Below are 15571 nucleotides of genomic sequence, written 5' to 3' on the forward strand. Positions count from 1 at the left end.
CGCATCGCCGGTGCAACACCAGGCCACGTCCAAATTCAAAACTCAAACGTCAACTAGGCAACTCCATCTCACCTTGACATCTTGCATTGCCTCCAACACTTCGCCGAGGTGAACCTCCATTACATATACTTGTTTCCTACTTCCCCTGCCAGCATGTCACAAGCACAGACAGCCACGGTGGCCGAAGCCTTCACGACCATCAAGCTCACCTCGGGCCATGGCCCCGTGTACCGGAGGGTTTCGACGGCCAAGCCGCGCAACTGCCGTCCCGATGAGATTCCCGTGATCGACCTCAACGGTATCTATGATGATGCAAATGCTCGGAAGAAGATTGCCACCGTTGTCAAGCGTGCCGTCGAGGGGTCTGGCTTCTTCTACATCAAGAACCACGGCATTGACGAGAAGGTTATCAACAAGGCTCATCAGGCGACCGTCAAGTAGGTTGCGTTGCATTCTTCCATTTATATATCATTTGGGACCATAGATGGAGTCGTATCAAGCTAATGCTGTCTAGATTCTTTGCACAGTCGCTCGAGGAGAAGCAAAAAGTAGGCAGGGACAAATCAGCACATTACAACGGCTTCAGCGGGCGCGGGTCAACTCACATCTCGCCGTCCGAGTCCCGCGACAGAAAAGAGTCGTTCATGTGGCAGTACGACCCGAGATTTGACCCGGAGCCCAAGGACCTCGCCGCCATCCCGGCAGAGGTCAAACCCTACCTCCGGCACGAGGATTTTGTCTGGGACGGCACCGCCCAGGTTCCAGGGTTCCAGAGCGCCATCATCACATACTGGCAGTCGTGTCTGAGGCTGGCCCGCAATCTCGCCAAGGTCTTCGCCCTCTGCCAGGACCTACCCGAGGACTACTTTGACCGTCTGACGACGTACCCGGGCGCTGACGGCGTTCTCAACTACTACCCAGGCCTGTCGGCCGACGACGCCGCTGCTGTCACGGGCCTGCCGGACCACGTCGGCATCGGCTCCCACACGGACCTGCAGTGCTTCACGCTCCTGTGGCAGGACCAGGTCGGCGGCCTGCAGGTGCTCAACTCGGACGACCAATGGATCAAGGCCCCGCCCATCCCCGGCACCCTCGTTGTCAACATTGGCGACTTCCTCATGCGCATGTCCAACGACCGCTTCAAGTCCACCGTCCACCGCGTCTACAACCCTACCACCACCGAGCGCTACAGCATGCCCTTCTTCTTCGGCTTCAACTTCAACGAGATGTGTTCCGTCTTGCCGACGTGCGTCGATGATGCCCATCCTGCCAAATATGAGCCCATCTCCTGCGGCGAGGTAAATGCCCGGCAACCCCCTGCACATGTTATAAATCAAAGTAGACTGACACTTCATCAGTGGGTCCGTAGGCGCTTCGAGATGGTACAGGTCAATAAGACGATTGATATTCCGGCCCTTCCTTAGATCATGTCATATTATAAGGAAATTCAAAATTTCGACTTGTCCCAGCACTCTTATGGCTTCTGTGTTTTGGCGGACGAGAGCTCCTAGGGATAGTCCACGCTAGGCTCTACCCGATGATGAAACGATCGAATCGCTGGAGCTTCGGCGGAAGAGAGAGATCAGCTTTGTAGAGAGGATTATCAACTGGGGGAAAGCTGCTTAACTGAACAGTTGGTGCCTTGCCTGTAAAGAGACTTTTATGTAACGATCCCTCGTCTTCTATTGGGTCTATGCGGATAGAGAGTTATAATTGGTCTTTTTTTTTGGGGAATGTTGCACAGCAGGCGTGGCACAGTTATTGGTTTATCGACAGAAATATCCAGTGCTGTAATCCAATTTACCCTTAACTAACCCTCACCACCCTCGCCACGTAATTCGGGCATACTATTTACAATACCCAGCCACTCGACAGTACGTGGAGAGATAGTACTTTATTATTACTGGAGACTAAATTCAATTTTCAGTTAGACACAATGTGCGAGGAAATCTGGAAGTATATAACGGCTGTGGCTACCTTATAGTTGTCGGGTTTTGGGCTTGTGAGGCTCATCCGGTCCGGGGCCGAACGTAGAAGAAGCAGAAGTCGGAAGAGCCACGGTAGAAGCCAGTTGCTTACACTCCTCGCAGATTGAGCGCTGTATAGCCTGTCGCTCCACCTCAACTACATGCACCATATGTGGCCGCACATCGCCATGATCCACCCTCCTGTGCGCGAATCTCCGTTTAAGACTCTACCGAATTCTATCTATAAATGTAATACTCGATCCGCGCGCCAGAATCTTGTCCACCTTCCAGGCCCATTCCCCAAATAAGAATGGAGACTAACGCAGAATCGGATGCAGAGCCAAAGGGTGCAGTAGCCTAACACTGATCTCGTCCTGTCGTCCCGAGCTACTAATCAAATCCGGCCTTTCTTCTTCCTTCGAAGAGAAATGCGATCTTGTATACAGGCTAACTCCAGTATATATATATAGCTCAGGCGCCCAAGGATAGCCAGGGTGCGACGCATGTTAAGAGCATTACAACTGGTAAATGGTCGTTTCATCTTTCTCCTCCTTCCTTCTCTGCTACGAAGCACTTTCAAACCCCCTCATTTCACCCTCCAGTAGCTATTGGAGTGCACAAACCTCTGACTCTTCGTCCAGAAACCCGCACAGGCGCCTCTCAACGTTAGGATGCCCTCCCCCGCCACGACGCCCATCAAGACTTGGGCAAGGACCCATGGGAGGTAGTGCAGCCCCCAGAAGACCAACCGGATCGGACCGCCGACAACGACCCGAAAGACGAATGAACCTGGCTGCAGAGTCACTTCGACTTCACGGTGGGATGGGGGAGGTGGAAATATACCCTGTCCCAGTGGGATGTCGACGTGGAAATCCGCGATCAGAGGGAGCCGTGCGATTGTCCCCGATGTACGGAGCGACGGGAGCGGATTTTAAAGTATGAGCCGAAGGAGGGGGAACAGCAGACGGGTGGTAGGGCGATTCAGTGAAGGGATTCGGGGTTTAGTTCCATGGGATTGCAATGGATCTTGGACTTGGACGACGAGCTCAACTGTTTAGTAGAAGTCGACGATTGTATTGACTTCTTCCTCTGGTGTTGTGCTTTACTTAATGCTACTTTAGCAAGTAACTTATACGTTTAAGCTCCTAATGACTTTCTTCATCCCTTTCCTTGTGTTCTCTTTTGGCCCGTACTTCTCGATGATTTCGCAACTCATATACTTTTCAAGCACCCATTCTTCCTCCTGATTCGGACGACCTTTAAAGTGAACCCGGTATTCCGCCTTCTTCCGAGTTGTCCAGCGAGTCTGTATAACCTCGACGCCTAATCCAAGCCCTTTATGTTCGTCTTTTAGATTCTTGATCAGCCTACTGTCAAGAATGTTTGATCGAGACTCCCAACTGCAAGTCCCATCGAGCCATTTCACAAAAACCCATCCAACCCACTTATCGAGCAGACAGTCAACCGGGTAGTCTTCGCTTGGGGCATCGCTTTCTCTGGGGCCTTCGGGAAGCAATGGTAGCACTTCCGGCCCCGGTGTTTCCGTAGAGGGGATCGGGCTGGTATCCTTGCTAACGCCAAAGGCCATAGGCATGCCTGAAAGAGATGGATCAATACACTCCTCAGGGGTCATTCCGACGTCCAGATAGCACAAATCGTCTTGCATTTCACCGAAATCCTGAACCAAGCGTTCCGGAGAGCATGGTGACCCGGTTGTGGTGGGTCCCTCGACCTCTGTTCCATTGTAAAGTAATGGATCCGGGTCAATGCTTGCTATGGCCCAGCAGCTGACCTCATCAAAGCTAGAGGAAAGGGGTACTTCAGGTGTAGCTGAACTGTGGCTGCTGTCTGTCTCTTGAGTGTCGAATATAGATGATATAGGTGTGCTGTAAGTGGATGAGTCGTCAATCTGGATGTTCGCAGCTGAATTGTAGATCTGCCATCTCTTGCCTTTGGAAGGGGAGTCCACTTTTTCATTTGCCGTAGAATCAGAAAGAGATCTCTTGCCAACAGCTAGTGTAGGGATACTGTGTACATCTTCCATATGGTGCCAGAGGTCGTTCTCCAAATCGTGGGTAATGGGGCATCGTGGATGTGGGCATGGAATCAGCTTATTGTGCTTGAAGTTGTTCAGGTATCCATCCGGTGATGCAGCAGTGAATATGTGATAACCAGTTAGGTCGATCTCGATACTGAAACCTACGCTTCTCGGCTGGAAGTTGTATATTGCCAAGGCAGTAAGGACAGTAGCCTACACAGGCAAGTGCTGTTCGGAAAGATACCGGGTTACAACGAAAGGGTAGATCGTCCCGGGTAACATGCATCTCGCAGTGACCCAACCAATCTACACTATCCGCAACCCACTTGCTGCGGACGAAACATAATTGGGCGAAACCGTGTTTGTTCTTGTAGTACTGCTCGAAGCAGCAAAAGATATGCATCCACCGTTTTGTTTTAGGTATACTTAAGGAAGGGTTAGAGCATGACAGTTAACTCTGTTGGAGGTTACTCACTTACTCCTTAATTTCTTTGCGACAGGTTACCACGGGACAGCAGCCGTTTAATGGTTGTAGACAAGTCTGGTACGCAACCTGACAATCGGATTTTCGAATGGCAATAAGATCACGGAGAGAAGAAATCCCTTCGGGGCTTCGTAGAGGAACACGCAGGCCAAGGGTTCGAGTAAGGCGCTCGATCTCCGGCCTCATATGGCGGATTCGTTCGAAGTGGTCTTTGCGCCAGTCGTTGTGTTCATGCACAGCGGGCTTGCTTGGATATGTACCCACTTGGCTATCCTGATACCTCTTCAACGCAGCTTGTTCTAGCATACGACGTTTGCAGTACAGCTGACTTCGTTCCTCGCGGATTTGTTGGGCGCTCATTTCATCTCTGGCAGTTCGAATTCGGATCTCCAGGAATTCCAGTTCTTTAGTAAGCCTGGCCTAATCGTCCCGGGTCTCTAGCTCCGCCTTGATATTCGCAGGTAAAGTCTGAGGCAGCTGGGCGTTTCTCCTCATGGTCGCCGAGCGAAAATCAGCAGTGAGGTCGTTTCGAGGTGTCATGCCGAGGAAGATCGCAGCTCCATCGACTGTACTCATATCGTCGAGATAGTGATTAAGTAGGATCTTGGGATTTCTCTGCCCGGCAAATATCAATACTTGCCCTATGGCCTTTCCGCTGTCTATGTAGCACTATATTAGGCGAGCATCTCTTATATAGGGGTTCAAACTCTCTTACCGTTTGTCTTGATAAGGATTTCTCGACGCGGGGCGTGAAGGCCAATGCCATCAACAAACCCAACACGTACTGCCCATCCAAATGCCTGTCTACCCCATGCTGTTTCTGTTCGGCATTTATCGAGAGGTCCTTCTGCGGACCAAGCCGGAAAGACAGGTCTACCTTTCATCTGTGGCGCCCACTGTACAACCCAGAAATCTTCTTGCTCGAGGGGGCGTAAGTTGAGGACTTCTTCGACCGAGTGGTATCCCGCAAATGCATGAGAGGAGAGGATATTAGCCAGCCAATGTAGAATAGGTTGTGCATAGAGGGGAGGTGGTAAACCATCCGGTCCTTCCATATTTTCGCACATAGGGTGCTTCGGCCTTTAGAAAAATGTCAGTAATGTATCGCCGTCCGTAGGATAGAAAGGGCATACTGTTTCTCATTCATTCCTTTGCAGTGCTCCCTCTTAAACCCCATCTTGAACTCGGGTTGTCCATCTCTCCAAGCAACCATAAATTCAATATCCTATAAAGCAGCAGAAATCAGTACCTGGTCTACAGCTGGAGTGTTTATAGCCATACTTCGTATCTTGCCTGACACACTTCATGCAAACGTGCAGAGGTATAGCAATGGGTATTGAGTAAGTTTGAGTTGTCTACCCGATATCTGTCATGTGAATAATTATGATAGTCGCAGAACCATAAGTATTCTTGCATATGGACATAATTCTTAATCGTGAGAAATGTCATGGGCCGCGAGATATTTTCAGCGCCTATCTTATCTTGCAATTCTCCTTGCATTAACTATATAATTTATTAGAAAGAATATTGATGTTTGGTCTGATATAAGTAGAGGACGCCTTACCGGGGCCATAGAGTATTTCACTTCATCAGGGATAGAGGTGTGATTTTCCCGCTCCCATGCGTTTATGAAGCGGCGAAGTTTGATTCGAATACTGCGTGGGGTGGCAATTTTGGTGTCACTAAGCCGGGCTTTGGTCGTCTGCATATCTCTTGGATCCGAGTTTGGGTATTTCTCAACGTAGCTATTGGGTAAATTAGCTCCTGTAACGAGAGAAATATATTGGTAAATCTCACGATTTCCATATTGCCAGATCTCGATCATATGCCCTTTGGCTGTTCTCCTTCAGTTTCCGTCGGACGACGACGTGCTTGCTGATTGTTGATCGGTCGGACAGTCCATTGCGCAACGCCGTCTCAATTATGTTTGAGCCTAACATTCGTGATCTCGAGACCTCTGTCTTGTTGGTAGATGCCATCGGATTTTGTCTGAAAGAAATTGCTTGGGAGAGAACTTGAGTGATGTGTAGATTGAAAAGATTACTTTATCAAATCCCAAGAGTTGGGCAAGGAGGCCGCTTTTAAACACCGGGGTTCAAAAACGGCCCCCTTCGTTTCGGCTACATAGACTTGCACACATGGACGATGCCTTCAGGCACTGGCAGCACAGCATGCACACCAGAGCACACCGTGGCTGAGGTGCTTAGGTCCTGTATTGGGGTATGTAGTGACCTGTGGGACCCCACAGAAATTGGCAGGGGTTCAAAGACAAGATTCGTACTTCGTAGAGTATAACACAAAGTAAGCATGACAACCAAAGACACATCTTGCGTCCAAGTTTGCGCGCTATCACCCCAGCGAGGCCGGCGCTGAGGAAGGCGCCTAGAGTCATTAGGGATGCAATGAGTTGTTGCCGGACCGTCGAGATGTTCCATCCAGTGGCTGTTTCTAGAGCTCGGGGCCCGTATACCTGTGTTTTAGCTTGTTCGTCAGCTGTGCCGGCGTAACTACATAGGGAAAACGGAATCGATGGAAAGATACTAATTACCTGGAGAAACCCTGGCATGGCTTGCAAGCCACCAATGAGTCCAAAATCGAGACCATATTGAAATGGAGACAAAGCTATAATTCCGCATGCGATGCAAGATTTCCAATGTGAGCGGATGGGCTCGTTTTTTCGCTCCGCCATGGTGGAGATTGCCGATTCACAAAGCCTTGACTGTATTTTCTTCACGCGAAAAGGTAGGGGGAAACAAAAATAGAAATAATAATAAAAAAAAAAAAGGGCTCGAGAAGCCGCGACTGCAGATCCATAAACAGAATCAACAGTTCCTTGACGTTCCGACTCGTGTTTACATACCTTTTTTTCTTCTTCTTGGTCGAGATGGGAGGTCTAAGAGGAGTTGCAGATTCAAATGAAGCAAGAAACAATACTTTCCCAATGGGGAACATTGGCTCCGGAACCAGGGACCAGATCTTCATCGACGCTTTTAGCGTCTCCCCCATGGGGAAGTCAACGAGGGAGCCAACCAGATTCGGAAGGTCTCGTATTATTGGTTGGCTTCCATGTCTGGCGCAGAAACAAAGCCAAGTTCCATTCCATACTCCGAGCTAAATTCAGAACACCCTTTCCGAATGGGGAATTTTGGCTCCGGAGCTTAATAGTTCACTCGAGAGGGCCAGATATCTGAAGCACGTTTAGCGTCAACATCTCGGAGTTACTTTGTCCCATGGGGAATCTGTCGACCACGAGACCCGCCAGGAGAGGAGTACTCAACAAGTTGGATCCCATGCTTGGCGCCGTTTATTTCCAGATGCGATCGAACGAGAAGCAGCGTCAATTCCGAGGCCCTCAACCCCCACCTCTGTCTCCAGCACATCATTATAATACTGGGACCAAACTCCCTCAATCAACGCCCCGCGAATATTTCACCATAAAAGAATACGGTTTTCCCGGTCTAACTTTTGTTTGGGTCTAGAGAGTCACGAAGAACAGCGAAGCCATCTATTTTATTCCGAATAGGGAATAATATTAAGTCGGAAAGCAATTCCGTAGATGGCCCCTAAATTATGGATTTCACGACCCCCTTCCCTTGTTCCTGGCCAGTTATCGGCGTATGTACAACTCTCGGTTTTCTCGTATTCCTCCTACAACCTCTGGCCACAAGATTAAGGCACGTTCCTGGACCGTTCCTCGCGAGGTATACAAGGGTTTGGCTGTTCAGGGAAGCGTACCTTGGGACTTTTCCAGAAACAAATGTCCGACTTCATCGGAAATACGGTAAGATATCCAACAATACTTAGCGCTGCTTAGAGCCCGCCAACACATCCGTTACACTACTAACCACCCACCATATAGGACCGATCGTACGGATTGCTCCTAATGAGTACAGTATCGACGATCCTGCAGCAGCCAAAGTCATTTACGGCAGTGGTCGAGGGTTTGTCAAGGTGAGTTAATTTTACTCTGGATAGGGGGGCTATTTGACTTACTTAGCCTTCCCCTCTGCGAAGTCTCCGTGGTACCAAGCCAGCGGTAGCCCTTACAGCACCGTCACGAACATATTTACCGAGCCCGATCCTCACCTCCATGCTACGGCAAGACGAAAAATCGCAGCCGCATACTCGATGACCAGCTTAGTCCAGCTGGAGCGGTTTGTCGACGAGTGCACAGCTGTCTTGCGTACGAGGCTGGAAGAATTCGCGGAGTCAGGCGCCTCAGTTGACATCTCCCATTGGATGCAATGCTATGCCTTTGATGTTATTGGCAAGATCACAGTAAGATTTTCCGAGCGACTTCCCACATCACCAAGCTTACGCCCATAGTAGTTTAATGAGAGATTCGGCTTCCTAGACTCTGGGGAGGATATCCAAAATATTATGGCATCACTGTCTGAATATCTACTATATTGTGTGAGGGTTGGCATCTTTCCAGAGTGGCATAAGATACTCTTCCGACGAAAGATGGGGTCGAAGAAGCTTTCAGGCCTCCAGAACGTTAGGAATTTTGCCACTACATGGGTAGAGGCAAAGGTGGCGAGGTTCCAGTCAGAGAAAGACTGGACCAGCCCCAACGCAACCACTGATATCATAACGAGACTTCTAAGAGGTCACGATAATGATCCAGGGAAGATCAGCAAAGCTGAAATACTCACTGCCGGCATTATGAACGTCGGGGCTGGTTCTGATACGACATCAATCGCCTTCTCAGCAGCAATTTTCAATCTCCTGAAGCACCCAAGTAGCCTACGGCAATTGCAGGAGGAGATCAGAGAATACGAAGCACGCGGCATAATCTCAGACCCTATTAAGTTTTCCGAAGCTCAGAAAATGCCTTACTTACAAGCTGTTATAAAGGAAGCTCTGAGAGTACATCCTGCAACTGGTCTTATATTAGGTCGTGTTGTCCCAGAGGAAGGCGCCGTGTTAGCGGGGCAGTACTTCCCGCCAGGAGTTCGTCTACCAATTAATATTGTCTACTATTTTTTTTCTACATCACCGTGAGCGGATAGCTAATGACGTGGATTAGGCTGTTGTCGGTATCAACTCTTGGGTGGCTCACGCCAATCAAGAGGTTTTCGGCCCTGACGCTAATGCATTTAGACCAGAACGATGGCTGGAAGAGCCAGAAGTAGTCAAGAAGCGCGAGTCCTACTTCATGGCGGTGCGTGCTCCCCTTTGACTACCCGTTTGGTCTGAATTCTAATAACAGGACGCAAAACTTAGTTTGGGCAAGGATCCCGTACATGCATCGGCAAGAACATTAGCCTGATGGAGCTATCCAAGGTGATTCCACAAATAGTCCGCCATTTTAACCTCACGCCAGATACGGATTCAAATAAGCCTGAGTGGAGAATAGAGAACGTCTGGTTTGTGAAGACGAGAGACTTCTATTGCAAGGTCTCGAAGATCTCATAGCTCCAACTAGTCTTTCATGGCTCGGCCGTGTAAGTTGGACCTATAACTTACGAACGCAGAGGAGACAGAAGGAAATATGGGGAAAAGGTAAAGGAAAAGAAATCGCATTTCTTGAGAATTTTACGACTCTGGGAATGGTCCAGATATATGCATCAGCTCGTCGATGAAGTTTTCCTCCAGAGAAATATTAAAGACGTCCAGATCTCCCAATATCCTCCAATTTAGTTCTGAGCAGTCCATTCCGTCTGATCTGGTAATAATAAATTAGCGACTCTTAAGCCACAAGTCTGAATCATGGAGAGGTTCGTACCGTGTGTCTTTCAGCGAACTGCCTTCGAAGCTTGTATTAAGCAGCCCATTTGGAAGCTCATCAGTATAGACGCGGCCATCCAGATCGTCCAATAAACCGACCTGCTGCAGCTCAAAGAGCGTCTCGGGAAGAAGATGCTTCGGGCAACCAAAAGAGCCAATTGCGTTTAGGATGGTAACGCATCTTTTTGCCTGGGCCAGGTGGGTTTCTGGGCAGTAGAGAGCAGAGGCCGCGAGAATGACTTGCACGACATGCAATGCAAAGAAGAAGTCGATGAGAACCAAGCTTGACACGAGGCCCTGCGGAACCATATCTTCGAATATATCAATCGAAGCTTCAGCAGCAGACACACACAGCCTGGAAAACCCATCGAAATACTGTTTCTTGGGTGTATTAGCCAGCTCGCTCCCACGTAAAAGCATACAGAGGAGGAATGGCCGCGTAACGAGCATAACAGTATTCCAGTATCGCAAATGGAGTATGGCGACTTGTCTTCTGTGGGGCGGCGGCACGGACAATGTCAGCTGGAGATGTGGTGGGATGTCGTCTAGCCATCTGTTTAGAGATCTAATGGAGTCTTCGAAGTTGGATTGAGTCAACTGTCGGCCGTCGTCGATTGGCCCAACGTAGAGGACTTGCCGAATTTTCTTAGCTAGTTTGGCTAGGCGAACGTAAGGTTCGAGTAAACCGTGAGGCGTATAAGATCCCGGGCTAACTATCTAGAGTTGGTCTCAGTCGGCGTTTCAATGCTCATGGTTCTGGGTCGGGGGACCTGCTTGTTCAGACGGAAGCGGGGGATTCCACGTGAAGTGCGAAGAATCCGTCATACAGGGTTTCCCCAGCTGCAATGAAATATCGTGATCGAGAAGGAATAGGCTCCACCATAAGCGCCGAGCATAGGCGAGCGCCACCACGTTGTCTTTAGCAGCACATTTATCCAAGTGGAGACCGAGAGAGAAGGCGATGCGAACGGCGGTCCCTATATAAAGGTACGCTTGGTTCATATATCCATTGCACTGAAGGGCCAACGCCTACAAGGTGATCAGCCCACTACCTCACCTTGCAGTTGGAGCGGAATATGAGAAGAATATACTCACAAGAGCAATTAGAGCCCTTATGCTATCGAGATCAGCCTGATCACACACACGCGAAACAAGTGCCTTCGCCGCCTGTAGAGATTCACGCGCTAACTCTTCATTGGGCAACCGGGCGCACGATGAGGCACACGATGCGCCAAGTGCAACTATGCTGTGTAATGTGCAGAGCCATGAGCTAGCCAGCGGAACATGCGCCCTAGAGTAAGTAGCCTCGAAACGAGTGTAAAAGTCTTCCGAAGGGAACAGCCAATACATGGGATGCACCTCTTCGAAGAACCGGGAGGCACAAGCCAACGAGATGTCTCGAGATGCTAGCGCCAACATCTCAGGCGATAAGTCGTTGTCGGGGTTCGATTGACGTTCCGCGGTCGGCATAGTCACCTTAATCATGGAGGGCAAGATATCGACTTTCTCGGTGGCGTGAGAATCGTTGAAGAACCAGGACCTCACAGCAATATTGAAGCTCATTCCTGAATCAGCACCGACGTAACCTGTAATGTGGTAGTGTTGGGCCAGTTCAAAGTGCGTGTATTGGGCAAAAAGAACGTACGGTATTCGCCTTGAGCATCAACCATCAAGCATCCCAAATCCTGATGAAGATTGACAATTTCGGGGAGCGTAACATCGCTTTCTTCTCGAGCACTATGCAGAACATCACCTTGGGGGCTCGCCTCGTCCGTGTCTGAGTTTATACGTCCAGCTATGGCTCCATAGCCTGAGGCAGTAGAACGAGAGGCCAATCGTCTCAGGCTCGGGACCGACAGGTCCTGCCCAGGGAGATACTGCCCGCACACCTGGCGTAAGAGACGGTACTCTTCTTCCGATACAAAGTAAAATGGCTTTTGGCGTCGTTTACGGGCTGTGGATAAACAGGTTTTTCCAGCGCTGCGACAGTAGTCACAGGGACCGTTAGAGTCTTGGAAACATCTCGAATCAGCCCTCAAATATCTGACGCAGAGCTCGCATTTGGCAGGAACATACCCGGTTTGGTGCACTGGCAAGAGGGTTAGTACAAGAACGCCTTCGCCCTTCGGTCGCCCGTTCTCCTTACACACCTTTATTTTTCGATCCCTACAACTGTCGCAACTCGTTCGATTCATGTTTGCGGGGCTGTATTGGCAATTATGAAATGTCACTGGTTGTGTTCGGCGGCTTTGCTGTGCTGGGAGTCTGGGACTCGGCCAGATATGTCCTCTTTGGAAGAAATGAAAGGAATTAGCACTACTGCGGCCTTCCGGGGTAGCAAGCGGAGGAGAGGGACTAGAAGCTTGGGTCCCCGCAATTTTGTTTCTTCGGCACTTCCAAGTGTCGGATTTATTCCGAAGAGTGATCGCAGAAGAACGATTCGCCGGGTACACGGTGGGAAAGGGGGCGTAATGGCTGGTTGTTTCTTCTAGTCAGTCTTACGATCATCTTTTAAGTTTCATCTTAAGTAGTTAGTTTCCAGTCGTTCTTTCAATTGATCAACGTTTCGCTTTATCTCTTGTGGCTACCACTCGCCTCAGTGCCCTTTGCTCAGCCGTTTAAGTAAGGATTCCATCTCATCACTTCCACTCCATTGGAAGCGCCATTTCTTACTGCCTTCGCTTCTTTCCCATTGATCAACAGAATCCGAGGTCCTTCGAGCCATTGGGAGCTTTGTGCGGCATTTCTCAACTGGTTCGACTTCTGATCACTGACCAACCGCCCTTTTGTTTTTATCGATATTTCTGCTGGGCCACGCTAGTCTGTCTCAGTACTCTTGGTAAAGGTTCGGACTGTTGTTGTGACCTCGAGCGGTCGCGGATACTGTGGGCAACCGATCCTTCATATTTGTGATCTGGCGTTTCCAAACTTAATATTGATCATTTCTAACCACGGGTCTAAACCTATCTGTTCGCAGAGGAGTCGGACACGGACATACTATTCGATACCCAATGTCGCTGCCGACAACATTTGCTCCTCGTGGTCGATCTCCAGTGTGAAGCACAAGTTGCGATGCTCAACTCCCGTCATGAGCTACGCCGTCCTAGGAAATTTGACATTACTTCTCCACGTTTTTCTTTCAAGAGGCTAGCCCATAAAAAATAAAAACTCGCTGCTTTAGACTGTCAGAGCGTATTCTGCCCACACTGAAGTGGACTGCCGATCCCAAAGTAGCTAAAGCCGAATACCACTGCGGGGAGCGACTCGTCGGCATTCGGTTCCGAATAAGAATCTTCGGCGTGTATAAAGGTTGAGATTGAGCTGGTAAACAAAGATGGGATAAACTCGGATTGTTTGGCAGTTCAATATTTTGTTTCATTAACTCGTCAAGTATATTCTATTTGGAGAAGATGAAGGGACCTAGCCGCGCTGGTTTAATCCTTCTGCTAGCTCACCTGGCCTCGGGCTCGAAATCGTCCACCTCATTGAAGCAGCGTTGCGCGGGATTGGCTCATCATCTCGAAAACGCCCTCTTTAGGGACTCCACCGTTAGCTCTGTTGAATATATCCCAGCCGGTCGGAACCTAACCATCCCGCAAACCCACTCAACATGCAGCGGCCTCTCTGGCGTCGTGGACTTTGATTTCTGTCGCGTTGGATTGACAACATCTACGGGACCGAAGAGCGAGATCAATTCAGAAGCCTGGCTACCTCTTAACTGGACTGGCCGCGTTATCATAGTCGGCAATGGTGGCCTTGGGGGTTGCATCGCTTACGACGATCTACTTTACACCTCCCAGAGGGGATTTGCGGCCCTGGGTACTGATATAGGGCACGTCGGTAACGTTGGGGAGCCACTAGAAGACCCCGATGTGCTTGAGAGTTACGCCTGGGGTGCGGTCCACACCGGTGCAAAACTTGTCAAAGAGATAAGCCGGGCCTACTACGGCGAAAAACACACTAAAGCCTACTATCTCGGGTGCTCGACTGGTGGTCGGCAAGGACTTGTCTCTGCCCAGGAATTTCCGGATGACTTTGACGGCATTGTTGCCGGTGCCCCCGCCATCTCAATGAGCGCCCTGCAGTCTTGGGCAGGTCATGCTGTCACCATAACCGGCCCGCCTGGCTCCCCAAACTTCCTCTCTAAAGAATTATGGGCGATTGTCATCCAGGATGTTATGCGTCAGTGTGACTGGCTAGATGGGTACGAGGACGGCATCCTAGAGCATACCGAGCTGTGCAACTACCGACCGGAGGGGCTTCTATGCGGTTCGAACAAGACAGAGGGCTGTTTGACTGGCGCACAGGCCGACACCGTTCGGGCTTTGTACTCCCCTCTTTACGACGCGGAGGGGAATATGATATATTCTCGTATGCAACCCGGGACGGATTCCTCAGGTATTCTCTGGGCAGGGAGCCTTGAGGGTTCGTATGTTACCGGATGGTTCCGCTATGGCGTGTACGGCAACGCGTCGTGGAACGGTCCTGTGACAATGGAGGATATCGAGGCTGCAAAGGCAAAGGTAGCCGGGCTTCAAGGTGAGGGCTGGTTGGGTAACCTTTCCGATGCGCGGGACCGTGGTGTTAAGGTCTTGCATTATCATGGACTTCAAGACCCGGCCATCTCGGCGGAAAACTCGGGTCGGTATTACAATTTTGTGGCGCGAACGATGGGTCTCCCTCCCAGTGAGCTCGACGAGTTCTACCGACTGTTCTACGTTTCGGGGATGGGTCACTGTGCGGGTGGCAAGGGGGCATCAAATATCGGTAATAGGCTTGCAACTCTCGCTGGGGAGGAGCCGGAAGGAAACGTCCTCGCGGCAATGGTTCGATGGGTCGAGGAGGGGATTGCGCCCGACTATGTCTTAGGAACTAAGTATACGACCGCGGAGAAGGATAAAATCGCGTTTCAGAGGAGGCATTGTAAATACCCAGCACGAAACATGTACGATGGGAAGGGCGACCCAAATGCGGCAGAGAGTTGGACGTGTGTAGAGTAGAAGGTCCAATTCCATTCCGCGGACCGCGGACCTTGGTGGTCTTTCCTTTCTCTAGCCCACGCCAGGCGAGTTGTGGGTCAGTCCGTCTTAACGTACAAAGTTCCGCCCAAATACATCTAATATTATGAATGGTAAACTCCACCCTTTCCCATTGCTGTCGGCTGGTCGAGCTCGGTTCTATCGTTGAGATAACACTATGATGTAGTTTAGTTACCTACACTTATCCGGACATGGCTAGGAAGAAGATTGCCTACAGTATGCGTAGGCACGCTCAAGTAACTGAGGGTGGGACTAAGTGCCTATCTAAACTCTAGTAAAAGCCACCTAGGTTCCGCTTCAGCTTAATCCCGAT

The 15571-nt window shown here is 50.0% G+C and overlaps 3 protein-coding genes and 1 pseudogene across 3 annotated transcripts; 3 read left to right on the forward strand and 1 right to left on the reverse strand.

Moving 5' to 3' along the window:
• Positions 1 to 153: 153 nt before the first annotated feature.
• SAPIO_CDS6131 (2OG-Fe(II) oxygenase superfamily protein) lies at positions 154 to 1424 on the forward strand (the record flags this gene model as incomplete). Its single annotated transcript, XM_016788314.1, has 3 exons — positions 154 to 437; positions 515 to 1298; positions 1359 to 1424. The coding sequence occupies 3 exons, from the start codon at positions 154 to 156 to the stop codon at positions 1422 to 1424; spliced, it is 1134 nt and encodes a 377-aa protein (XP_016642071.1).
• A 6006-nt stretch (positions 1425 to 7430) lies between these two features.
• SAPIO_CDS6132 (uncharacterized protein) lies at positions 7431 to 9907 on the forward strand (the record flags this gene model as incomplete). Its single annotated transcript, XM_016788315.1, has 6 exons — positions 7431 to 7536; positions 8349 to 8440; positions 8504 to 8767; positions 8954 to 9358; positions 9519 to 9653; positions 9716 to 9907. 6 exons carry the CDS (start codon positions 7431 to 7433, stop codon positions 9905 to 9907), a joined length of 1194 nt encoding a protein of 397 aa, XP_016642072.1.
• Positions 9908 to 10027: 120 nt separating this feature from the next.
• On the reverse strand, positions 10028 to 12414 carry SAPIO_CDS6133 (uncharacterized protein; the record flags this gene model as incomplete). Its single annotated transcript, XM_016788316.1, has 6 exons — positions 10028 to 10157; positions 10218 to 10936; positions 11462 to 11805; positions 11865 to 11996; positions 12296 to 12308; positions 12370 to 12414. 6 exons carry the CDS (start codon positions 12412 to 12414, stop codon positions 10028 to 10030), a joined length of 1383 nt encoding a protein of 460 aa, XP_016642073.1.
• Positions 12415 to 13629: 1215 nt separating this feature from the next.
• On the forward strand, positions 13630 to 15219 carry SAPIO_CDS6134 (annotated as a pseudogene; the record flags this gene model as incomplete).
• Positions 15220 to 15571: the final 352 nt, after the last annotated feature.

This window comes from Scedosporium apiospermum (assembly GCF_000732125.1).
Source record: "Scedosporium apiospermum strain IHEM 14462 chromosome Unknown SEQ_SAPIO_0100, whole genome shotgun sequence".
NCBI lineage: Eukaryota > Fungi > Ascomycota > Sordariomycetes > Microascales > Microascaceae > Scedosporium > Scedosporium apiospermum.